Source organism: Cetorhinus maximus, chromosome 18 (assembly GCF_964194155.1).
Source record: "Cetorhinus maximus chromosome 18, sCetMax3.hap1.1, whole genome shotgun sequence".
NCBI lineage: Eukaryota > Metazoa > Chordata > Chondrichthyes > Lamniformes > Cetorhinidae > Cetorhinus > Cetorhinus maximus.
In genome coordinates, this window is record NC_135896.1 from 37,540,997 (window position 1) to 37,567,490 (window position 26,494).

Sequence of the window (26,494 nt, forward strand, 5' to 3'; positions counted from 1 at the left end):
AGAGCGCAGCAGATGACGATGATGCGTGACATCCTCTGTAGACCATGTTGCAGGGCTACTCCAGACTGGCCCAGACGCCAGAACCTGATCTTCAGCATCCCGATGATCTGCTCTACCAAGTTGCGAGCTGCAGCATGAGCCTCATTATAGCGTCGCTCTGCTGCAGTGTCATCAGCCACAGCCTCTGCGGGTAGCCCTTGTCCCCGAGGAGCCATCCCTGCAGCCTCTGTGGACCCTGGAAGACTCTAAGGATCTGTGACCGACTGAGGATGTAGGTGTTGTGCACACTCCCTGGAAACCGTGCGCACGCCTGCAGGATGCGTTTCTGGTGGTCGCACACCAGCTGCACATTCAGCGAATGGAATCCCTTGCAGTTAATATAGTCCACTGTGCGTTGTGATGGAGATCTGAGCACCACATGAGTGCAGTCAATCACACCCTGAACCTGTGGGAAACCCGAGATCTGGGCGAATCCAATCGCTCTTGCATCCTGGCTGTCCTGGTCCCGGGCAAAATGCACAGAGTTGTGTGCCCTCATAAAGATGGCATCCGTTGATGGAGGCATTTGTGGGTGGAGGCTTGTGAGATCCCACAGAGGTCACCTGTGGAGCACTGAAAGGAGCCACTGGCATAGAAATTGAGCACCGTAGTCATTTTCACAGCCACTGGCAGTGGATGCCCTCCATGTCCTCATGATGCCAAATCCTGCAGTAACTGGCAGATGTGACTGACTAGTTCCCTAGACATGCGCAGTCTTTGGCGACACTGGTTCTCGGTCATCTGCAGGAATGAAAGGCAGTGTCTATAAACCCTGGGTGTCGCTAAGCGCCAACCAGCGATGACTTGCTGTGGCGCTTGGGCAGCGTGTGCAGGAGCCCCAGCCACCCCTTCTTATAGAGGTTGCTGCTCCTGCCTCTGTGCAGGGAGGAGCCTGAGTTGCTCTGTCCTCCGTCGTCTTCGCTCTCTGTAGGCCATCAGGCATACAGCTAGTTCACCAGGCTCCATGATCCTGATGTACTCCTCCTGCAGGATGAAAGAGAGACACATGTAGTTAGCATGGGTGCACTAAGTACCTGGTTAAGTGTGAAGGCCCCTTAACACTTTCTGGAGAGTGCTGGCTATCACTTGGATGATTAGTGCACTGCATGGCTGCCCTGTCAGCTTGAACCATGGGGGAGACTGGTCCAAACCGAGATGGTGACATTACAAGGGGCTGTGAGCATCTCCAGCAGTGACTGCTCCATAGCCAGCTTTAGCTAGGAGAATGTACAACATGTGCTGCCTAACTGCTTTCCAGTCCACTAAAGTGTCGATGAATTTGCAGTCTGCACAAAGGGGAGCTCTGGAGAACTTGGTGGCACTTTGATGTCCCTGTGTTGCTTGAGTGGACAGATAAGCTAGAGGCCCGATCCCAGTCATATCAATGTGGCTGTGCCTGAACTGTCTCAGTTGCAGAGGAATGGTCACTTTCTACAGGTTTCCTGAATGTGTGGCCACTTCCCTCGCCCACCCTACACCCCCACCCAGAATGCTTGTGCGCTATATTCAATGCCAGGGCTGCCCTTGCCCCCCCCTGCTGCCAGTCACCTCAGAGGCAGGGCTGCCCTTAACCACCATCACCTCCCTGCCCCCCCTCACCAAGGCTGCACTTGCCCCCTCTCCCCCTCCCTCATCCTCAAAAGTCGCCTCCGAGGCAGGCTGGCACTTAACCCCGACCACCCCAGCGACCCTGAAGTCTGCAAAGCAACAGGCGACCCCGGCAAGCTCTGCAGAACATTGATGTGCACTCACCCCCAGTTCACCCAAAGTGAAGGCCGCCAAGTGCATGTCGCCTGTGTGCTGTTATGAAACACGTCGGTGTGCTTTCCCGCCGACGTGGACAGACGATCCAGCGGGGGTGCAAGAGCCTGGCGGGATGGCCTGATACTGACATGCTGATGCATTACAATGAGGTTTCCAACGACCAGTGGGAAACGCGGCCCACCATCCACGGGCTGAGCGGACAACCACGACCTGCTTTCCTGCCATCGTGAAACCGATTACACCATATTGTCTGCTCACGCCACCTATCATGCCCGACGCTAGTGGGCATGGAAAATCCTGTGCATGGCTGTTAAAGGGAGGAAACATGTTGCCCCCAAATTTAGTGACACCTCCGTCGGGCGCTTACTGTGAAGTCCTCTACCCCCACTCTGGGCAAAAAGCAGCAAGCAAGGTCACCAATCCAGCATGGAAGGCGTTGACGGTGATGATCAGCGCCAACGCTCTGTAAAAGGAGACAGCCACCCAGTGCAGGAAGTGGATGAATGATCTCCGTTCCACCAGGGTAAATCACTCTTCTCATCGCTCTCAACTCACACACTTACAAACACATCACCCATCCACAGGGATCTCACTCACTGCCAGTTGAAGGGACATCACCATTCACTCTCTCACACACACCTTCATCTGCCCTGCGGATCATGTCCTCATCCCGTCTATGGCACCTCTCACCGTCCACAGATGCCAGGCAACCTTATCAACTGGTCTGGCAGGCTTCCTGCTTATTCAAGCTGGCACACAAGATGGAGGAATTCCTGACATCAAGGTCCTCACAAACTTTGATAATAGAGCCATCCGGCTGGCCCACAACGATCTGGACCATTCCTGTGCTGACGGTGAGGTTGGCAGTGCTCAACCAAGTGAGGATCCAGCAGTGCAACATCCATCAGACAACCATGCTGTGAGTGAATTCCCCTGTTCTGCAGTCCCCTGCCATGCACTAATTATCTCTCCTCGCTTTTGCAGGTACATCTGGGAAGCAGCTGAGGGGTTCTGTGACCCAGGTCCTTGACTCAAGCCCCGGAGACACCTCGGAAGAAAAATCTGATGACACCTCAATGAAGCCTCATCACAGCGCTCACACACACCCTCCCCCAGCACAGAGACACACACCTCAGCGGGGCCTAGCTTTAGCGTAGCCTCGGGGTCATAATGTGGTAAGCACATCACAAGGTCTGATTCACAGCAGGCGGAGTCAGGGACTTCCCAGGTTTCCGGCACTCGGAGGACTGCTGGAGGCCAGAAATTTGCTGAATCTGAGTCAGATGACGAGCCTCTGGACTTGGCCATGTCACGGTTGCTGGAGCTGCAAAGGCAAGCTCGGGAACATCAGGAAGGGATGTCCGCTGCACTCCTCAGATTGCAAGGCATGATGAAGGAGTCCGTCCGTCTTCAGGCTGAGGTGATAGCGCTAGCAGCCAACACACCAAGACACACATAGTGGTAGGATGACGGTTGTCATGGAAATCCTGGTCCAGGACATCGCTCCTGCACTGCTACATGGGCTGAACTCGATCGCTGATGCCATAGTTGGCCTCCAACAGTTTCCACATGAGAGAGGTGCGGGTCAGCCCGATCTCACTCCAGCTGCCCCTTCCCCTCAAGGAGTCGGCTAGGGATCCTCGGGCACTCATAGGGAGGAGGTTCAGCAGGCGAACACCCGGGGCCCATCCATCCAGGTGACCCTGAATCCCCTCTTCCTGCGGCCTCAGCAGCTCCAGCTCCACAGGCTGAGAAAGGTGCCACTGCCACACAGCAGGACCCCGAAAGCAGGCTGGGGTGCTCCAGGTCTCCGCCCTCCAGAGGACATCTGCCAAGGTCAACACATTCAGGGCATAGCAGCCACCTTGACTGCAGATGTCGGGGGAGCACCAAGAGGTAGAGGCAGGATTAGGAAGGTTAAGGAGTTGTAGTTTCACAGCCTGGGCACGGGTGTTGATCACTTGTAGCTAATGTTCACTATTGTCAATAAACTCCCAAGAATGTCACCCTGCCTATGGCTCCTTGTTCCGATGAGCGGTGTTCGTGTCAATCAGATGTGAAACCTTGGTTGCTGCACAAGATAAAGGCAGGTGAATCAGTCCAGGGCCTCTTCCCTGTGCAGTGTGTAAGCTTCAGGCCAAAGTGATGGTCCAGCCTCATACTCACTGGACAAATTAGTGATGCCTGCACCTCGACGGTGCTTGTCATTGGTGCCAGAATGTAATGGGCAGGCGCAACTGAGTTTTCTCATTTTCCCTGTGTGCTCTCAACACCTTTTAAGGTGGGGCTGGCCCCCAGCTCTTCAGCATCTGTGTCTGGTGACGCTGTGATCCTGAAGGGGTCAGGTACTGAAGGCGGACAAAGGATCAGGTGCATTTAAAGTTTCACGGCTGCGTCTCCATGATATGACCCTGATCACAGAGCGCAAGCGAGCTGTCATCAACAAGATGGGAGTCAGACATTAACAGAGGCAATGTTAAGATCTATGGAGTGTCCTCGTTGCATGTCATCATCATCCTCCTGGAATCTAGCAACTATTAGGGCCTCCGCTGCTTCTCCATGACATGAGCTTGAGCATTGAGGCCATCAGCCACACAGGAGTCAAATGTTCACAGATACAAGGTGAGGATGTTAGTACTGTCCTCACTGCATCTCATCATCATCCTCCACGAATCTTGTCACTATTAGTGCCTCCTGAGTGCCCCTGCCCCATCTAGCCGGTGCGATGGCCTCATCACCTTCAAGAGCCTCATCATCGTTATTCCCTTCAATGCCTTCCTCATTGGAGGATATGTGCAGCTCCTTCATCTCCTCCTCAGCCAGGTCCTGAGCCCATTGCAGTGCCAGGTTGTGGAGCGCACAGCAAGTGACAATGATGCACGACACTCTCTGGGTACTATATTGCAGTGCTCTACCAGACCTGTCGAGGCATCGGAACCTCATTTTCAAAATGCTTATGGTTTGCTCCACCAAAGTCCAGGTCACGACATGAGCTTCCTTTTACTGTCTTGCTGCTGCAGCCTGAGGTCGCCGCATGGGCATCATCAGCCATGTCCTCTGAGGAGCCAACCCTACAACCTCTGTGGATCCTGGAAGATGTTAGGGATCTGACACCTGATAAGGATGTAGGAGTCGTGGACACTCTCTGGGAATCGTGCGCAGTTCTGTGGGATGTGTTTGTGTTGGTTGCACACCAGCTGAACATTCAGTGAGTGGAAGCCCTTCTGGTTGACGTAGTTGACTACTTGTTGCCATGGAGATCTAAGCGCCACCTGAGTGCAGTCAATGACACCCTGCATCTGTGGAAAACCTGAGATCAACACAAATCCCAGTGCTCTTACTTCCTGGCTTTCTTGATCCCGGGCAAAATGCACAAAGTTCTGTGCCTTTGTGAAGATGGTGTCCGTGCCCTCCTGGATAAACTTGTGCGTGGAGGCTGGTGAGATCCTGCACAGGTCACCTGTGGAGTCCCGAAAGCCATAAAAATTGAGCATCGCAGTTGCTTTCACAGCCACTGGCAGTGGATGCCCTCCATATGCCCGTGGCGCCAAATCCTGCAGCAGGTGGCATATGTGACCAACCAGTTCCCTAGACATGTGCAGCCTTCGGCAACACTGGCTCCCAGTCCTCCGCAGGGATGACAGGCACCATCTATAGACCCTGAGTCTAGCGAGGTTCCGACAAGCAAAAGCTTCAGAGGCCCAACTCCAAGTATGTAAGTGGAGCTGAAGCTAAACGTTTTCAGCTGCACATGAATGGTCACTTTTGACAAGCTTTCCCAAGTCCCCCATCCCCCCCAGCACGTGCTTTGAGCTTCCTTCAGTCTGTGCTGCCTTTCCCCCGTCCCCAGCCTGACCCACACTGGAGCCCTTCCCCCCGGCACTGCACTGAAAGCCAGCTGGGAAAAAGTGACTTGCCTTGTGCACCCTGTGAATGCGCGGTGCCTCTTCCTTGATGCCCTATGGCGATACTCGAGAGTGCTGCGTAAGGTTGAGGTTCTCCTCCCTTTGCTGAGCCATGCACCTCCGCTACTCTCTTCCTCTTCTTCTACTCTGGCCTCTGTAAGCTATGAGGCATACCACTGAATCACCAGGCTCCATGATCCTGATGTACCCCTCCTGCAGGATCAAAGAGAGTGACGCATGGGTTAGCATGGATGCAATAAGAACCTCTCTTGGTTAGGCCTGAAGGCCCCTTCATGCATGCAGTAAAGTGCTGGCCACCACTTGGATGGCCAGTGTATAGTATGATCACTGGCTGTCTGAAACCCCACCCACCTCTGCCCCCTCCACTTGACTGACTGGCAGCAGCTTCAGCCACTGGACTGCATGCTGTGCTCACAGCTCAGGCACAGGCATTCTCCTAACCCTCACTGTGCTGTTAGCTTGTACCATGATGGACACTGGTCCAAACCTTAATAAGGACATTGCAAGAGGCTGTGAGCGCCTCCACCAGTGACTGCGCCATGGCCATCTTTCGCAAGGGGATTCTACAACTTGCTCAGTCAGCCAATTGCTACACTGCCCCCTCAAACGCACATTAATTTACAGTCTGCGCCCGAGGGGTGAAAGGTTCTGGAGCATTTGATGGCACTTTCAGGCTTTTGCATTGCTTGAGTGGACAGAGAAGCTTCAGAGGCCCAACTCCAAGCCTGTCAATGGAGCTGCTGCTGTAAGTTTTCAGCTACAGAAGAATGCTCACTTTTGACAAACTTTTCCAAGTGTGTGGCCGCTTCCCTCACCCACCCTCCCCCCAACCCCCAGCATGTGCTTGAGTGTCCTTCAGTCTGTGCTGCCTTGCCCCCCTCCGGCCTGACCCGCACTGGAGCTCTTGCCCCAGCACTGCATTGAAAGCCAGCCGGGAAAAAGCGACTTGCCTGTGCACCCTGTGAATGTGTGGCGCCTCTTCCTTGATGTCCTACGGGCGATGCTTGTGAGCGCTGTGCAAGTTTGTGTGCACTCACCTCCGAGTTCTCCCCGAAGCTCAGGTCAGCAGCTACACGCCTTTTGAAGCAGTTGTGAGTCACGCCGTTCTGAAGTCACGCTGATGTGGGCGGTAAATTTGACGTGAGCGGGGATGATTCTGGAAATCAGGGCTCATAATTAGATGCAGATGTATTAAAATGATGTTCCCCACGTGTGGTGGCGGGATACGCGGCCTGCCATTGATGGGTGGCGGGATACGCGGCCTGCCATTGATGGGTGGAGCGGATGATCGCAAACTGCTTTCACGACGATGTAAAAACCGATTTTCGGCCTTCTTGTCAGATAGTTCACCCTGCCTGCCATGCCCCCCGATGCCAACGGGGGGGCGGAACATTCAGGCCATAGCCATGGATGAGTTCCAATTCCCTTCAGCTAAACACTGGGATGACCAACACCATAGTTTTCAGCCCCATCATAAACTCCATCAATTCCAGCCCCTTCCTGGCAATTGCCTTGTGCTGAAGCAGACAGTTCACAGCTTCAGTGTTCTATTTGACCACGATCTCCTACCCTACTCCATCACAAAGACCATCTACTCTACCATTATAACCTTGCTCCTCTGTGCCCCTATCTCAGCCCATCTCCTCCTAAAACCCTGATCCTTGCCTTCATCTCTAGATTCAAGTCTTCTAATAATGTCTTGGAGTCCTTCAAGCCCTGTAAATTTCAGATCATCTGAACTCTGTTGCCTGCACCTTATCCTGCAACGAGTCCCATTTTCCCATCACCCCTGTCCTTGCTCAGCTACTTGGCTTCGGTCCCTTAATACCTCAAAGTTATAAGTCTTCTTCATGGGTTTAAATCGAACCCTGGCCTCTGACCTCCCTATGCACCTTGTCCAGCACCACAACCTCTTCTGCATTCTTTAATTTCAAACCTTTCGTGCAACCTCCACTCCATTCAGCCCACCATTAGTAGGCCTGTCTTCAGCCATCTCTACCTCGCTCTCCTCCTTTAATACCCTCCTTAAAACACACCTCTTTGGCCAAGTTTTTAGTCGCCTCTGCTAATCTCTCTTTAGTTTGGTGTCAATTTTTTTGTCTGATTATTGCATCAATGAAGCATCTTGGATTATTTTACTACATTAGAAGCACAATATAAATACAAGTTAATGTTGCTGTTTCAGAGAGAGAGAGAGCCAGTTGTGCAGAATTGTGAGTAGTATGGATCACTCATGCCCATTAGGAACTGAGTTGCGTTTGTCAAATTCATTTCAGACAGGACCTTTACAGCTAGTAGGGAGAAGAACATTTACTTCTAATAGTCTGAGATAAACTGCCCATAGTGTTGCATGAATCGACAATAAGCTGCACAGTGTCACTGAGAGACCCTGGCATGCCTGCTGCAGGAACTGAAAACGTTGCACACGAGCAATAGCGATATTTTTCTGAGGCTGGGACTAACTTTGTTTCTCAGTAAATCTTTGCTGTTGCTGGTAAACTGTGGAGTAAATGTTCTTTTCTTCCAGGCCTGGAAATTTCACCCTAATAAGAGTGAATAATCATGTATTCTACATAACGTATCATTTTAAAATATTACTGCACTAGACCATGCCCTATATCAGTGAACTGACCTATTCCCACAATACAGTACTGTTAATATAAAATTTTTAAATGATGATTAATTTGAACAATCATCTATTTGGATTGAAAGGAATTTACCTATTTTTAATTTGATCTGTTTAGTCCATACCTCTTGATGGGGAGTTCATCCTTGGCCAAGGTTCCGGATTTGCTGCCAGTGATGGTCAGAGTGAATCAGGATGTGAAAGAGGTAAACTGTCATTTAATAACTCACATGTTTTACTTGAGAAAGCTGTCAACCTCCACAAAGTCCATGTTAATGCTAATGTCAATGCTAACCTTACTCCCAAATTGTAAACACTTTCATTCCCTAGTAATGACTAATATCTTAAATGTATTTCAATTCTAAGGCGGGAATCGTCCCAGGTTTGCACAGAGTGTGGTAGTGGGCGGGAAAAAGGACGTTTTACCCACTGGCCACAATGGTGGCTTTTCACGCGGTATCGTCCCATTCCTGGCGTTTCCCGTCTCATTAATAATGCATTCACGAGAAACATGCCGGATCACCAGAGGGCGGGCTTGGATTTGCTTCCCACTCCGTGACAACTGCGCTTCCTCATTCGGGGCTCCATATTTAAAGCCCTGAAAGCAAAGAAGATGGCAGCCCCCAACTTTAATGATGCCTCTCTGGGGTACCTGCTGGATGCAGTGGAGGCCGCCGTGACATCCTCTACTCCCGCTCTGTCCACGAGAGTCCACCAGAGTCACCCAGTCCGGCCCGGGGGGATTATGGCAGGGGCGGTCAGCACCACCGGAGCACAGAGGTGGTCAGTCATCCAGTGCTGGAAGAGGATGAATGGTCTCATCAGTTCCACCTCATCACTCTCAACTCACACACTCACAAACCCATCACACGTCCACAGGGATCTCACACCTCGAGGGACAACACCACTAACTCTCACACACACCCTCACATCACCATCAGGCTCATATCCTCTGGAGCTGATGTCCTCATCCTGTCCATGGCTCCGCTCACCACACAAACATTCCACGCAGGGCCATGTGTCCTGCTCACACTCTCTCCATCTGTTTTCATGCAGACGAAGCTGGCTTACATCAGCATGGAGAGATCCCAGACCTGGGGTGGAGTGGCCCACATTAGGCCCCTCATTCACTTTGAGCAGCGTGCCATCGCACTGACTGGTCTGGACATGGATCCTGCCTGCGACGACAGTGAGGTCGGCGGCGAACACCTTCGTGAGGATCCTGCACCCTATCATCCCCCTCTCAACGCAACTGTGAGTGCTCTCTCTCCTGCTTTTGACTGTGCTGCCATGCACTAACTATTTCTACTTCAGTTTGCAGGGAGCTCTGCCAAGCCACCAACACCCTCAGCCAGCCAGTCCCTCAGCTTCATCCTGGTCCTCACCTCCAGCCAAGAGGACACCTCCTCCATTAAAAAGCTGGAAATAAACAACCTGGAAGACCCATCACAGCACTTACCCACACCCTCCACCAGCGCAGAGACACACACCTCAGTGGGACCTAGATCTAGAGCAGGCTCAGGTTCACAATCTGTTGGTCACCGCACGGACACGTGTCTGCAGCAGGAGGAGGCAGGTTCAGCTGAACTCCCTGGCACTCGGAGGGCTGCTGGGGAAGAGGCATATGTGAGGTTCGAGTCAGATGATGAACCTCTGGATTTGGCCTTCCAACTCACTGTGGAGATTCATCAGAAGGTGGGGTAACATCACCCAGAGCTGTTGGAAGCCCTCAACAAAGTAGCACGTGGGTTGGATGACCGCGTCTGCCTGCTCTCTGATGAAGTGGTGCTCACTTATGCGTGTATGGAGGTCTCCATGGGAAGGATGGTGGATGCCATGGAGATCCTGGTCCAGCAGAACATGGAGGTGTGTGCAGACCTGCACTCCATCACACTAACCATGGGTGAGTTTCTGCAGTGGCAACTTAAGAGGGAAACAGAGCACCTCCACATACCTCCAGGTGCTCCCTCCCCTGCAAGAGTCAGGCCAGGGTCCTCAGGCACCCGAAGGGAGGAGAAGTGGCAGCCAGATACCCCTGGGTCATCCACTCAGGAATCTCAGAGTCTGTCCTCTCCCTCTGAGTCCTCTTTACCTATGACCCCTTCAACCTCAACCCCTGTCATCGCAAAGGGAGCAGCTAGCCCACAGGAGGACAGCCAAACAAGCTGGGGCCCCCAAGGCCTTGGCTCCCCAGTGGACACACGCCGAAGTCATCAGAGGTAACAGGGCCAACCATTGTACAGGCTGTCGACACCCCTCCTGCGGATGTCAGGGCAACACCTAGAAGAAGTGGTCGGCACAGGTTGCACAGATGAACACAGTTTGTCACTTTATAATCTGAAAATATATTCACTTTCACTGAATAATTTGTAATGTTGTGTTCAGCTTCATTTGCAGGCTTCGTGAGTTCTCCTACTACATCTCCCCCACCCCCCAACCCCCACCACACCCTGCCACTAGCAGTTTAGCTGCACGCAGCTGGACCACAAGTGATTCTTGAGGGAGAAGTGTGTGTAGCAGGGCCTTTTGGAGCCTCATGCAAGCACTCTCCCACGCATGCGGAGCCTTCATCCATCACACTCATCTCACTGGCCCGAGCATTTTCAATGCTGCCTGCTGGGGTTCACTTTCAGTTGTCCATCTGAGCTGACCTGTATCTCCACCTACCCATTGATCGCACTCCCATGCAGCACCTGTGCCACGAAGCTTCATTCATTTTCAATTTGAAAAACATGGTCATAGTCAAGTTTCTCGTAAACTCCCCTATCCTTTCCTCTCCCCCAGTCATCCATATGCCCTTCCCCACCGTCATAGTTGACCACCCCAGCATCACCTACCACCCGAAGCCTTTTCTTTCCAGGATTTCCAGGTGAACGTGCATGTTCCTTACCTTCCTGAGGATCCCACTCCCATCCACATTGACCTCCCTGACCTCCTCCTTCCCACCCCTAGGGTCCATGTCTGCCTCCGAGTCCCCACCAACCACCCTCGCCATCCCTTCTACTGCTGTCAACACACCCTCATCCTTCTGGCTCACTCTGCCCCCTTTCATACTCACCATTCCCTTCCCACCCACCCAGTACATCTTCCCCTCCCACTCACAGCTGGACCTTCCTCTCCCCCCTCCTCACTGATCATCTGTAGCAGCCCATGGCCAAGACCTTGATGATCCGAAGCAGATCCAAGACATCAATGGAGACCTCCCACCTTCCGTGAGCTGCTTCGCGGCGAAGCCATGTCCATGAGAATCCACCCAGCATGCGATGCACATGTTCCTCCAGGGTCCGGTAGCTGTAGGGCTCTAGCATCTTCCGCTCCTTGGATGTCCGTGATCTGAGCAAGGCCCCAACAGTAAGTCCCGACTTCGGCATGTCACGCTTGTCCAGGTGCGTTGTGGGTTGGCGTATTTTCCCGGTGTAATGGAAAATCTGGCGTGGGGGGGGGAACGATTCTGGTCAGGCCTTACCTTGTATCCTGTTAGCAGGATGTAAAGCGGGTTCACGCAGCGGGATTAGCGTTCGGCCATGGCGGACACCATCGGATAATCCTGCTGTGCTTGTACACCGGCGTGAAACCAATTTTTGGCCTTCCCACCATATTGTGCCCCCCAGCCCGCCATGATGCCCGATGCCAATGGGGCTTGAAAACTCGAGCCTAAATCTTGGCAAGAGCAGAGCTAATTAATGTACACAGGCAGCCATACTGCTGTCGGCAATAAGGAAATAAAATGCCTGACACAGCTTGCTATTTAGCCGAAGCTTTTAAAGTCATCTCCATTTCATGACCTAAAGATAACATATATCTAACTTAACACTATCAACTCTCTAGAAAAGGTCATTTTACCTCTGATTTTTATCTATCTTGACTCCAGTGATTGACCCAAGGCTCCCTTGACTTATGTTACTAAATGGATCACAGCTTTCTGACAATTTTGGATAAATGTTCCCTTTTTGCATACTAATGACCTCCTGGACTCAACACGCAGCCCTAACCATTTTTTATTTTGTGATTGCACTCTCCATTCATCAGCTTCTTTCAGATTCTGTGCTCTCAGTGCACGTAGCCTTCATTCCTTTCACGGTACAATTGGTTCAGTCAACACACCCCGATCTTCTCCATACCCTTCAACAAGGGAAAAAAAAAGTCTTGTTTCTTGTAACTCTTCAAAGGCACTCGGCGGAATCATCCCAGATTTGCACAAAGTGCGGTAGCAGGCGGGGAAAAATGAAGTCATTTTACCCACCGGCCACAATGGTGGGATTTTGCTCCATATTGTCCCATTCCTGCCTCATTAATTATGCAACCACAGGAAACACGCTGTCTCACTGGCGGGCGGCCTCTTATTTGTCCTGCTGCATTGTTACTTCACTGCTTCCTCACACAGGGCACCACATTTAGGTGGAATCGCCCATTCTCGTTGGCGGTGGGCATCATGGCGGCCGTGAGTTGATAACATGGCGAGAAGTCCAAAGATTGTTTTAAAGCCGTTGTGAAATCAGTTTTCGATCGTCCGCTCCACCCATCAATGGCGTGCCACATTTCCTAGCGCCGCACGTCAGGAACCTAATTTCAATACTTTAGCATCTCATTATAAGCTCTGCTCACTGGAATCATCTCCCCATGTTGCATCATATGGGTAGGCTGGCGTGATTGCTTGCCAACATATATCACAACTGTACATAAGTGAAGTGCACCTGGCGAGCTGCACTTAGCTCGGGACTTTGAGGTTTGTTTGCTACCTTGCTTTGGGCAGCACTGAACCGGGGGCTGCAACCTTCTTGGTCATCAGCGCCAGGCTTTGCAGGCAGCACCACATCACTTTTAGGTGGGCTGTAAGCATTGAGAACTGTGTGAGTGGCTGCAGTTTAATTATGGTGCCTGGTTTGAGGAAGTGGCGAGGTAATGGCATGGCGGGCAAATCGGAAGCCACCCGCCAGCCAGACGTTGTGTTTCCTGTGGCTGCATAAGTAATGAGGTGGGAATGGGGCAATACAGCGTGAAAACCCACCATTGAGGCTGGCAGGTAAAATGTCTCCTTCATGCTCACTACCACCCTTAGTGCAAATCTGGGATAGTTCTGCCCTTAAACTGCAGCCGCGCGCACACTTCTAAATGCTTGCAGCCCAGGACTGCTCCGGTGAAGACATGGCTCCAGGAGCCAAGAAGAGTGCATCCCCCGACTCAGTGACGCATCCCTGGGACGCCTTCTGGACACCATGGAGGCCCGCCACAATGTCCTCTACCTTTGCTTTGGCAGCAGGAGGCCCATCAGTTTCACCGCTCCGGCTTGGGAGGCGGTGGCAGAGGTGGTCAGTGCCAATATTGTGCACAAGAGGTCAGCCACCCAGTGCAGAAAATGGATAAATGGTCTCATCTGTGTTGCCAGGGTAAGGCAGCCACGTTTTCTCTTTAAACTCACACACTCACAAGACCATCACACATTCACTGGCATCTCACTCACTGCCAGCTCAAGGGACATCACCAATCACTCACTCACTCACACACCCTCACATCACCATCTGGCCTCATCTCCTCTGGAGACTGCCTCCCTTCCCCAAGCAAACTCTAGCCCTGCAGCCATTGAAAAGCCACCCCTGCCTAATGGCTGGTCTGGTAGGTAGAGACCTGCCCGTGAGCCCCCCTATAAGTGATGTGGTGCTGCCTGCGAAGCCTGGCGTTGATGGCCATGAGTGCTGCCCGAAGCAAGGCAGGCAAACAAAGTTCAAAGTCCCAAACAAAGTGCAGCTCGCCAGGTGCACATCGCTTGTGTACAGTTGTGAAACACATTGGCGTGCAATCACACCGATATGCCCGGATGATGCAGCCGGGGGTTGGAGGTGGTGGGGGGGGGGGGGGGGGGGCGGGGCGGGATGATGATTCCGGTGAGCAGGGCTTATAATGATGCTATAGTATTGAAATTAGGTTCCCGAAGTGCAGTGGTGGAAAGCACAGCCCGCCATTGACAGGTGGAGCAGATGATCGGAAACTGGTTTCACGACAGCGTTAAACTGATTTTTGGCCTTCTCACCATATTGTCCACCCCTCCACCCACCATGACGCCCAACGCCAATGGGGCTGGAAAATTCTGTCCACAATGTTGTCATATTTTTAATCTATCCAACCAACAGTTATCACCTTTTAAATAAAAAACAGAATAAAAATACACGGAAGGTCTTTCAGCACTTGAAAAGCAAAAATATAGGTTAAACATTTCTCTCTTTCTTTCATGCAATGAATATGCCTACATGCCCTTTCTCTGTTTGGACAGTGTTGAAATCAAGGTTGCAGCTTGGATGCTTTCTTTCCCAAAACCTCACAAATGTGCAACTTCCTATAGTTTGTCTCTTCCTCCAACAGCCTTCTGACTTGACACATGCTTCAAGTCTACGTTTGAGCCCGATTGAAATCTGTCACAGGTCCTTCCTCTGATGCCTATAAAGGTCTTATGCTAAATGCCCTCTTAATCAAGCCTTGACTGTCCATTATGTCCATTAGAATGAACTTTATATAATTCACCACTGTTCACAACAAGCTATGAAGCATGCTGTTGTGAGAAATGGTGCAATCTATCACTGGTGTAGTAGTGAGTAGGTTTCTGGAATTCCAGTTAAGGCACACTGTAGTGGTTGCCTAGGAGTTTTTTTTAAATGGGTGTAACCCATGTATAGATAGATAAGTATTGTGGGGTGGCTGAGTTGTACTATTAATGATAGAGTTGATCTGCAGACACTTCTTGTTTATTTACAATATACTCAGCAGCTACGATACCTCTGCTTTCAACTTCAACTCCATCTCTGCACTGCCTGATAAGGTATCCTGCGCTATTCTCCTATTAGTTACTACAGATCAAGTGATCTTCCTTAACAAGTACTATTCTTAAAAGGTATACTGCATACTAAGTAAAACCATAATTATTACATTCCTCCCCCTTTAACTCGGCTATACATATTTTTCAATCCAACATAATATTTACACCGGGTAAGGAATTTACAAGTTCAGTCTTTCAGGTGGTTTCCTGGTACGTGTGGAATGTTGCAGCTCCACAACTTCAGATGCTTTGTCAGGAACCTCCTTTTCCAGAGTTGCTTGAACATCAGGTGCTTCGGTGGCACTTGTAGTTCTGTATCCTCAACTCTTACAGGAACATCAGACATGTCTGTCCTGGGTTGTGTATCCTCAACAGGAAATGAAGACCCGGTCATGGTCACTGGTGGAACCACATCTTGGTGATTTGTCTCTCTCTTCCTTAAATGGGCCACATGTTTAGGGATGATCCAGCCTTCCACCTCCACGTGGTAAGAGATAGAGGTCCAGTCACCGCACTTATTTCACCCGGTAACCACTTTGGTTCTTCCCCAAAGTTCTTCATGTATTCCTTTTGCAACTATGCCAATTGTGTCTAGTTTCCTGGCTTCTCTGACTCCTTTCCACTTTCCCCTCTAAATTCAGCATTAGTAAGTTCAATCTCATCCTGAGACAGCGTTTCAACAATAACTCCGCAGGTGTGACACCTGTTGTTGTGTGAGGGGTTGTCCTGTAATGAAAAAGAAAACGTGCTAGCTTGGTTGCCAAGGAATCACCAGTTAGCTTTCTCATGCCTGCTTTGAACATTTGAACCGCCCTTTCGGCCAGTCTGTTTGAGGAAGGGTGGTACGGTGCAGTTTTCACACGAGTGATACCTTTGAGGCTGATAAACCGTTGAAACACAGCACTCATAAATGCCATGCCATTATCAGAAACGACTACTTCTGGTAGTCCGTAAATAACAAAACTCTGATGTAGTTTCTCAATTGTAGCTCCTGACGTTGGTGACTTCACCTCATATACGTCCAACCATTTTGATTGGGCATTGACAATGAGCAGAAACATTGTTCCCAGGAAAGGTCCAACGTAGTCAATGTGTAACCGCACCCAGGGTCTACCTGGCCACTCCCATGGGTGTAATAGAGCTGTCACTGGCAACTTTTACAGTTGCTGACACAGTGCTTTACTAAACTCTCTATTTCGCCATCCATCCCTGGTCACCATAGGTAACTGCGTGCTATGGTCTTCATTTGGGAAGTTCCTGGATGGGCATGGTGTAGTTCAATTAAAAGTGGCTCCCTTCCCCTTGGAGGAACAATCACTCGTGCTCCCCACAATAAGATGCTATCCTGGCTGCTTATTTCATGTCTTCTGTTGAAATACAGTTTCATTTCATCAGATAAGGGCTCCTGTGACCAACCATGTAGCACTTGTTCTCGAACTTGAGATGGGACAGGGTCCTGACTTGTCCAGTCTCTGATCTGTCGAGCACACACCGGCGAGGAATCTAAGAAATTTAACTTTAAAACAAGTTCCTATGGAACTGGGACGTGCTCATCATTTTCTTGTAAAGGCAAACGACTAACGGCATCGGCATTTGCTATTTGATTGCCAGGCCTATGTACAAAAGTGTATTTGTATGTTGCCAGAGTTAAAGCCCATCGTTGTATTCTTGCTGAGGCTACGGGTGGTAGAGCCTTGTCCTCACCAAACAATGCTAGCAATGATTTGTAGTCTGAAATGATTGTGAAATAGTGTCCGTATATGTACTGGTGAAATCTCTTGACACCAAAGATGATGGACAGGCCTTCTTTTTCTATCTGTGAGTATCCCTTTTCTGCTGTGGTGAGTGTTCTTAATGCATAACCTATTGGCCATGCTGTGCCGTCGTCCACCCAATGAGAGAGCACTGCTCCCACTCCATAGGGAAATGCATCACATGTCAGCACCAATTGTTTTGTCTGGTCATAATGCACTAATAGATTGGACGAGTGCAACAATTGTTTCGCCTTTATGAAAGCTTCCTCCTGGGGCACCTCCCAAGACCATCGCTGGTTCTCTTTGAGCAGAGAATGTAGGGGGGCCAACACTGTAGACAAATTGGGTAAGAACCGTCCATAATAGTTGATCATTCCTAGGAATGATTTGAGCTCTGAGGCGTTCTTTGGTGAAGGTGCCTCTCTTATAGCTCTCACTTTCCTCTCAACCGGGTGGAGGCCCTAGTTGTATTTCTGTATCTTCTTTCTAGCACGGATGTTAATCTTGGTCTTCTTTTTGACTTCACTATTGGCCAGATTTCTCTCAGATGTAAGCTCAACGTGTCTGAACTCAGTGGTTGAGTCTCCCAAAATTTCATTATCTGTCTGCTTCTTGGGAAATTCTGCAATTTTTGCTTCCAAAGCCTCTTTGGCTTAATTTAGCTGATTCTTCAGCTCTTTGCCAGACTTCACTGAGCTGGCACTGCCTTGGAGTTTATCCAAACTCCTGTCTCCTGGCTGTATCCAGCTATACACGACTCCCAGGGCTCCTAGTGAGCCCTCTCCAATTACCAGGGCTTCCCCTGAATCCTCTTTGATCACCAGGGCTTTCCCTGAGCCCTCTCCGATTACCAGGGATTCTCCTGAGCCCTCTTCATGTTTCTTCTGCTGTGCTTCCATTCTACTGCTTAAGACAGTCTTCATTTCTTCATGTTGCCGAATGGTGACACATTCATTTTGCATTTGATCTTGAAGGGCAATCAACTGTTCTTTCAACTGTTTAATTTCTTGTTGCCCTCCCTCTGGAGTCTCCTGTTGCCCTTGGTAGTGTTGCCCTCTCTCTGGGGACTCTTGTTGCCTTTCGCAGAGTTGCCCCCTCACTGGGATCTCTTATTCCCTTCGGCAGAGTTGTCCCCACACCCCCGACCGCCAGGGTCTCTTCTAATTTTCTGTCCCTAGCCAATTTTCTTGTATTTACCACTTTAAATGTATTGCCGCTTTAAGAGCAGTCAACATTTTTTTAAACTCGGGCTTTCTCTGTAGCTGTCAGCTTTTCTCCTGCTGTGTTTCCCGCTCTTTTCCAGTTTTGTCGGGATCCTCGCAGGCCTTCTTCTCTTTCAGCCCTATGAAACTTCGTTCCTGTTCGGGAAAAAAACACAGCAGCGATTTCTTCTCCCTTTTCTGGGTGATTCTGCAGGGCTTTTTCTTTCCTTCTCTTCACTCCGCAGTTTCTTCTGATGTTGGACATCCCTCACTTTGGGAGACCCAATGGCCTTGTGGTCCAATCGGGCCGTTTTTTTTTTGTTTAATTTTAAAACTGCAGCACTGCTTTCTGCTCTGATCGCTGTATTTTTTTAACTTGCAAGCTGTGTGCCAGCCTCTCTAACCCACTGAGCCTGCGGGGCTCTGCCTATTTTACAATGCAAGGACAGATTCTCTCCCTTCTCCAATGTTTTGCTCACCCATCCTGTGGACTCTCACTCAGGGATTCTGCAACCCCAGTACTATTCTTTCAAAGTAAGGGGTGCTCCGGGAGATTTCTCAGCCATTTGGATCAGGGCCTGTTTCTTCTTTAACCCAAGGCGACAGCAAACCTGGTGAGTATATCTTCCTTTCTTTTTAACTTGATTTTTTCCGTTTTATCCTCATCACCAGTTTGTTGTGCGGTGGTCGTGTTGAACTATTAGCAATAGAGTTGATCCGCAGATACTTCTTGGGTGGAAACATTAAATTTATTTACAATATACTCAGTAGCAATTATATGGGTGCTTTCAACTTCAACTCCACCTCTGCACTGCCTGATGAGGTAGCCTGCGCTACTCTCCTATTGGTTACTACAGATCATACAGATCATATGATCTTCCTTAACAAGTATTATTCTTAAAGGCACATAGCACACTAAATAATTCCCTAATTACTGCAATAAGAAAATTGACACTGGATTCACAAAGTAGGAAGTATTTAATTTTCCAGCTTTTTACAGATTGAGTACAACAAATAATCCCAGACAGAAAGGAAATTAATAGAACAATGAATATGGAGACATTAATCCTGGAGCGCTAAAATTACATGCCCTATTTTTTTCAACTGCAGGTGAAGATATCACTTTCAAAGACCCTAATCAGTATAAATGGTATGATCCCAAATATTGGCACACAGCTTTATCAATGAGTGACCTGGAAAATGAGAAATACCTGTTCACTTTGGATGAAGAAGGCATCCCCTGCCAATATGACGATGTCATTTTCCGACCTGGAACATCTTTTCGTGTGGACCTGGACAGTGATATACAAATTATCAATGTTAAAACCATTTCTATAATGGATAGGGTGAGTCCTCCAATTCTTCAAATGCTACCTGAGTCTGATCCCGTATTATTGATTCATATCACCTGTATTTCCCCAATTTAAAACATGAAGCTCATGCTTTGCGGAAAGGTCTACTGAGAAAAAAATGACAAATTGAGTCAGGCCATTTTTCAAAGGTCTGGTATATCTACCAAAAATTGCCCAGTTTTAGAGTGCCTATGGGAAATTGAGCTGCCCAGAGCAAAGCAGTTTCGGGGTTTTCTAGTTACATATGTGGCTGAGTCAATGGCAATGAAAAGGTAAATTATATATTTCTGTTTCACAGTGCTCCTTCCTGCCATAGTTGGCCTCCCATTTGCTGCCCTCCTCACCTCTCATGGGGCTTCGTGACATTTAGAAGCTGGTCTACATGTATTTCTGGGCCTTTAGCTCTTTTGAATTGATGCAAAATAATGGCAATAGGTCGTGTGTTTAACTATTGTCTTTTGCTCATTTAAATGACATGAAGTTGAATATTTTGTTTCACATAATAGAAATTTGCCAGCAATGAGGAGTTTACTGAGTATAAGTGGTCAAATACTGGAAAACTACAGTTCCATGGAAATGGTTCAATCACTGTGACTAACGCCAAGTGTGAAGATAAATCAGGCTGTGAATGTGGTAACTTTGGTGTAAGCATCAAGCTCAATTCAATCTTAGATTTATTAAGCATACACTTTCTTCCATTAAGTTATTTAGACACTGTCAATATGTTAGCTTTTTTAGGATCAAAAAAAAGACAACTGCTCTGGATAATATGTTTAATAGCTTTTGACTTCCATGTATTTGTTGGCAGTAGGGTAAGAAGTATTTTTATACAGCTGGCTTAGTTACTCTCAAATATTTCTTTCATTCTGACTGCAAACACTTACTTCCATAAGTGAGATGTTACTCCCTATGAACCAGAATGTGACATTGTAAACTGGTCAGCTATCAGCTAGGCTCACTTTCATACCATTCTGGCCCCTGAGCCAGGATCCACTCTATACTTGAGCTATTTGTCCAGGCCACACTCCAGTGCAGTGCTGAGCAAGTGTTGCACTGTTCAACAAGCTGTAATATTGGAAATAAGGAGCATAGGACTTAGGAGCAGGAGTAGGAAATTCAGCCCTTTGAGCCTGCTCCGCCATGCAATAAGTGGCTGATCTGGTTGTGGTCTCAATTTCAATTTCTTGTCCGTCCTTGTAACCCTTGACTCCCTTGACTGTCAAAAACCCGTCTAACTCTGCCTTGAATAAATTCAATGATCCAGCCTCCACTGATTTCTGGGGAAAAGAATTCCATATACTAATGACCCTTTGAGAGAAAAAAATTCTCATCTCCATCTTAAATGTAAGACCTCATTCTTAAACTGTGTCCCCTGGTTCTAATCTCTCCCACAAGTGAAAAAATCCAGCCAGTATCTACCCTACCATGTCCCCTCAGGATCTTATATGTTTCAATAAGATCACCTCTCATTCTTCTAAACTGCAATGGGTATAGGCCCAATTGCATATGAAACATTGAACTGTGTGCCTGCTATGGTGGCTATGAAAAGTCTTGAGGGACTATTTGAAGAAGAACAGGAAGTTGTCCCAGTATCATGACCAACTAACTTCCCTCGGTCATCGTCATCAAAAATGGATTATCTGGTCATTCATTCAAGATGCTTTGCTGTGTGCAGTGGCTAATACCCTTAACTGTACAATAACAATGGAACTTTAACAGTAATTGGTTGTAAAGTACTTTGAGATATGCTGTTAACATGGTTTTGGAAATGCAAATCTTTTCTTTCTTCTGCATGTAACATTGCCACTTACTAGCTTTCTGTAATTCATGCCAAACCTTTTACGCTCTCACAGTCTTCTGATAGAAGACAAATGTGCACTCCATTGGAGCATGTGACTTAAGCTATAAACTAAAACTGAAATTTATTACAAGCAAAGGTTAAGCAACAGCATAAAGTCCATTTAGCACTTTTCACTTGGTTATACATTTTCTCACATGTCTCCTTGAATACAAAATTGACAAAATGGTGCAACTTTTGTTAATTCTATTAGCCATATGAAATCTATGATCTAGGTTTACTATGATCATCATGAAGTCTCTATGTACCACCAGGGTCCAGTATACTGGTATGAGATGAATTAGGCAAAGCTATTACATTTATCCTTCAGAATCAGAATTTTCCATCAAATAAACGACACCTCAGAAACCTGTCTTCAGTGACCCAAAGCGCCGTTTTCAATCAGCCAGATTCAATAGAAGGATAACTAGGCAGTTAGTTAACAGGAAGTGTTTCTCATGATTTCAATACTACTTACTTTGCACATAAAATGAGCCATTATACTAAGGGCCACCAGTGTCATGGCAACTGTATTTGGCTTTGTTGACTTTGGACCTCGTTTGCCTCACAATGTAAATTCTAACCACACCTACAGAATGTGGATCCTGTCTCTCCTAGAGACTTGCAAATGTTGTCACACAAATTTAAAGTGTCAGTTGCTACTTCATAGGTACAGCCTAACAAAATACAAACAAAAAGTAAGAAAGCTGCAGACGCTGGTAATCTGAAAACATAGAATAGAAAATGTGCAAACACCCAAAAGGTCAGCCAGCGTCTGCTGAGAGAGTAGGCAACTTTCAAAGTTTTAACAAAGGGCCCATACCTGAAACACCAACTGCTCTGTTCTCTCTAAGAGCAACAGAGTGGAATAAGGTCACTCTTGTCCCGACTGCTAGTGAGAAATAGAGAAGGATGTTAGATTTAGCTTCCTTAGTGCACAGACTAATTTATACAGCGTAGAGGAATAAATCATTTGGTTTACATCTCTGATCAAATTTCCCACCTTATTAGTTTCAAGTGGAGGAGAAAGATGCTGCAGACCTGAAAAGGAGTATAGAGAGCACCTGGAGGGACTATATGGAGAAAGAAATGGACAAAGAAGGCAGCTGTAGAAGGACAGAAGATCTCCCAACAATGCAGTGGGAATAAAAGATATCCATAGCCTATTAAATCATTGAATGCACTGTACTTCTATAACTCACATTTTTCTCTGCAGAATCACAGAAGGATTTGTTCCAATCTGCAACAAGGATCAGGAAGCCATTGTCCAGGGCTTGTTTGTACAAATCCATTGAAGCCTCAAGGACACTGCTGTAAAATATGTGGTCAGTGTTGTTAATGTTATATTTATTTTATATTCAAATATGTTCCACATCCATTTTTTTTCTATCTCTAACACCCAGTTAATTTACATTTAACCGTCCTGTGCGAATTGTGTGTTCATTAACGTGGAGGACATTAGTATCATGAGAATGGGACATTTTCTGTTTCTAGCACCCAGCTTTGCCCTGTCGGGTATGGGGCAGTTAAATTCTGAGTAAAGCTCCCTCTTGTCTGCCCAATTACTGTACATCATAACCTACTTAAGAAAAGCAGCTAATTGTGAAGTAAAATGACAACTTTTTATTTCCCACACCAGCCATCTGAGTAGGATTATCAGTTTAATGCCAAATTAGGAACAGTTTAGTGAGCAATTGGATTGGACCCAAAATCAGTCTAAATTTGATGTTTGTTTGTCACTGTAAATCCTTGAATTATGTATCCTGAATCGACAGACAAGATCTAGAACCCCCAGCTTCTCCACCAGGATTTTAATGTATACCAATGATAATGTGAATACAACATATGAGCAGTGACAAACAGATAAAGACTGTGGTCCATCCAGCTTTGTGTATCATAACTGTAAACTATTATGTTGATACCTTGTGTATCACAATATATATACTCTCTGCCCCACTCAAAACTATGTGATCTCCTGAAAGAGGTGAAAAACAGATAATAACGCAGGTCAATTCGGCATGGAGGAAATCAGGGAAAATCATCTTGGCCCATGTAGGTGATCAAAAATATTCTGCTTTCTCAGGAGATTTATTTCTTCCCGTATGACCATATCCAATTAGTATATTCAATTCAGTGATTAGCATCCACACTCAAAAGAGTAGCTTATTTTAGTAAAGAGTTGTTATGACCAGACCCTGGGTGAGGTCCCTAATTTGTTAACTTCCTGAATGGGATCCCAATATGCGATAAGTAATTCAGGGCTGTAATCCACTGTTATGATGCTTCCCCACACAAGAAATGAAGTGAGATTCAATCTCATTTCATTACAAAAAGGAAAACAAAATATATAAAACAAACACATACACATGCTCTTCAGTGAGGAGGAATGAGCTGGCTTCCCTTCTTTATTCAACCCCCTTGGTTAGTCACAACAAGGTTAATTTAAAAGGGATCCCTTCCCCCATGGATATCTTTTCCCTGTCTGAATGTATTTATGTTTTAGAAGGAGCCAATTTCACCAGGCTTTCTTAAGTTAAAGAAAGAGTAAGTTTAGTGACCAACAACCTGAGAAAAAATAATAAAAATGCAACAAACATACACACAGATCAGAAATGAGAAGTTGAGTCTAAATAAAAGCTAAAAAAAGATATACGAATCAGCCTTTGGCTTGTCAGTGAAGTGTAGGTGGTGAAGCATTGTGGCTGTTAAGTTGAGTGATTCCGGTAGAGCTGAGTTTGGCAGTGTAGCAGTTGGTTTGGAGATACTTGGTTCTGCAGGTTGGCTGCAGAAGCTGCCCTTATTTCTTTTTTTATTGTGGTTTGACTGACTTGCCTCCAGCAAAAGAGAGAGGGAGAGAGACTTTGTCTGCAAGCTGTAAGGGTGATGAGTTGATCTTCCTGTGCTGTCACTCTCACAGCACTCTAGCACACTAGCACACACAAGTCAGGTCTGCAGCTGGCTTTTTAACCCATTTGCTTGCGTATACCTGGAAGGGAAAAAATCAACATGTCTTTTGCCCAGAGTCTGATTTCTTTCAACTCAGACCATTCCCACATTCTGAGATATAACTCAACAGGAGATGGGTTTTGGATGTCTGCTGAGATGAGGCAACCTGTCTCCATTGTCGCTGCAACCACAGGAGATTAAAGTTCAGTCTTTTGCATTTCATCTCTCCCTTTCAAGTGTCTCTGTCTGAAGTAGACCTTGACAACTTTTGAGGTGCAACATTCCATGTTCTCTCGGGGTTAGTCGGTCAAGCATAATCCATATAGGAATTTTCCAGGAAGTGTTTCCAGGAAGCTTTCTTTTTCTCAGTGCCTTTGCTTACATGTCCTTTTTAAAAAACACATGTCTTCCTTAAAGAGTTCAATATGCCTGTAAGTAATCCTGGGCTATAATCCACTATCATGGCAGAGTCTAGGTACATATGTGTTTTCAGTATCTGACGTGCATGTCTACCAAGTGCATGAATGGTCATTTAAGTCAACATGTCCAGTGAGGATTATGGTTTTGAATCCATAATAAACAAAAATAAATTAACTTACATTCATATAACATCTTCCAAATTCTCAAGATACCCCTAATGAAGCCAATAAAGTACATTTGAAGCTGTAATGTTGGGAACTGCAGCAGCCACTTTGTACATAGTAGGTCCTACAAAAAATAATGAGGTAAATAACCAACTCATTTGGTTTAGTCATATTTATTGAGAGAGAAATATTGGCCAGAATATCAGTAAATGTTCCCGCTCTCTGAATAGAGCTATAACATATTTTACCCAGTTGAATGGGCAGAAAAGGTTTCAGTTTGACATCCAAACAATAGTATCTTCAAAAGTACAGCAACACTTAGTATTCACTGAGCTGTCAGCCTAGATTACATACATACTCCATACTCCTGGAGGGGGAACTTGAACCAAGAACCATCTGACTCAGAGGTGAAGGTGCTACCACTGAGCCAAGGCTGACATGTAACTTATTTGATGATTTCCATTGTGTTACAACACAATACTTGTACACATACAGATTCGTAAGGCCAGTTGAATTTTAAGGATGCATTTATACTACAACACCAAAACCAATGTGAATTGGTTTCACTTCACAATAATGCTATGATTCTTGTGTAACTATAATCTGAACTTGCGCCTTGGCCAGACCTGATACCTCTGGATGGATTCTTGCTCCCCTTCACTCTGGAGTCAAAGGATCCTACCACCCGGTTTGCACAACACAAATTTAGTACCAGCGTACTTCAGATTGAAACATAATAAGGAACTGGTGAGTGTAAGTCTAAAATTATTACAAAATTCTGCAGTAGTGAATTTTTTAAAAAGGTTGGATCAATAACAAATTATTGATGTCACGTTGAATTCCAGGTGCCATTATTTATTTAGAATATGGTCCAGGATTTGATTTGGAATCATACCGGGCCCAACTCATCCACTCGTTCCTTGGCTTGGTACGTTGTCTTCAAATCTCATTGTCTTCATTTCTTCTTTATAAAGAAATAAAGCTAGTCAAGCAGCCTCAGCCAAATATTTTATAACTTTTGTTTTTGCTTTGGTTCTCCTGTCTTTCTTTCAAACTTATGCAGTAGTTGTAAGAGCAAGGATTCATACATCAACATTTATTATTATTACAGAATTATGTTTTATAATATTCAGTCAGTCACAGATTGTTTTCAGTTTCAAGGTTGCAATTTCCCTGTCGGTGGTCAGTGAAACTTAACTCCTTTTACTATGTGATTTTCTCCCTTCCTTTCCTGAAGCAGCCTGCCCCAGACACTATTACCCTGAGTAGTTTTCTTCATGTGTAAGCCTAAGGAGTAAGTATCTGTGGGTTTCTTTGGCCATGGAACAAATGACAATCAAACCTGATTATATCCTCACTCAATGACCACATAACAAGCAGGAGCAGTAATTATGGCTGATTTTCCCCTCCCTAGTCTAGAGGCACTCAGATTAATTGTAGTGCTTCCGCCACTGCTTCACTGTAATACAGAGCAGGAATCAAACCAGGATCTCCCTTATCCTTGTAGGTCAACACCACATCAGGTAGTGTATTTAACCACTAAGGAGTTAGATAGCCAGCATTTTGTGATCAGTGTTGAAGCAAGGATGCTCGCCCTGACCTCAAAGACAGCTGCGCTGAGATATCTAGCATTCCACATGATGAGAACTTTAACTC

At 47.0% G+C, this 26,494-nt stretch overlaps 1 protein-coding gene across 1 annotated transcript in view; it reads left to right on the plus strand.

The window, feature by feature from the left end:
- Positions 1-26,494, plus strand: part of amn (amnion associated transmembrane protein) — a 67,346-nt gene that overhangs the window by 24,750 nt on the left and 16,102 nt on the right. The window contains exons 3-6 of the mRNA XM_078563407.1: positions 8,474-8,561; positions 19,230-19,465; positions 19,978-20,104; positions 25,684-25,766. Of these exons, the coding sequence (XP_078419533.1) occupies positions 8,474-8,561; positions 19,230-19,465; positions 19,978-20,104; positions 25,684-25,766 (534 nt within the window). The remainder of the gene's footprint in view (positions 1-8,473; positions 8,562-19,229; positions 19,466-19,977; positions 20,105-25,683; positions 25,767-26,494) is intronic.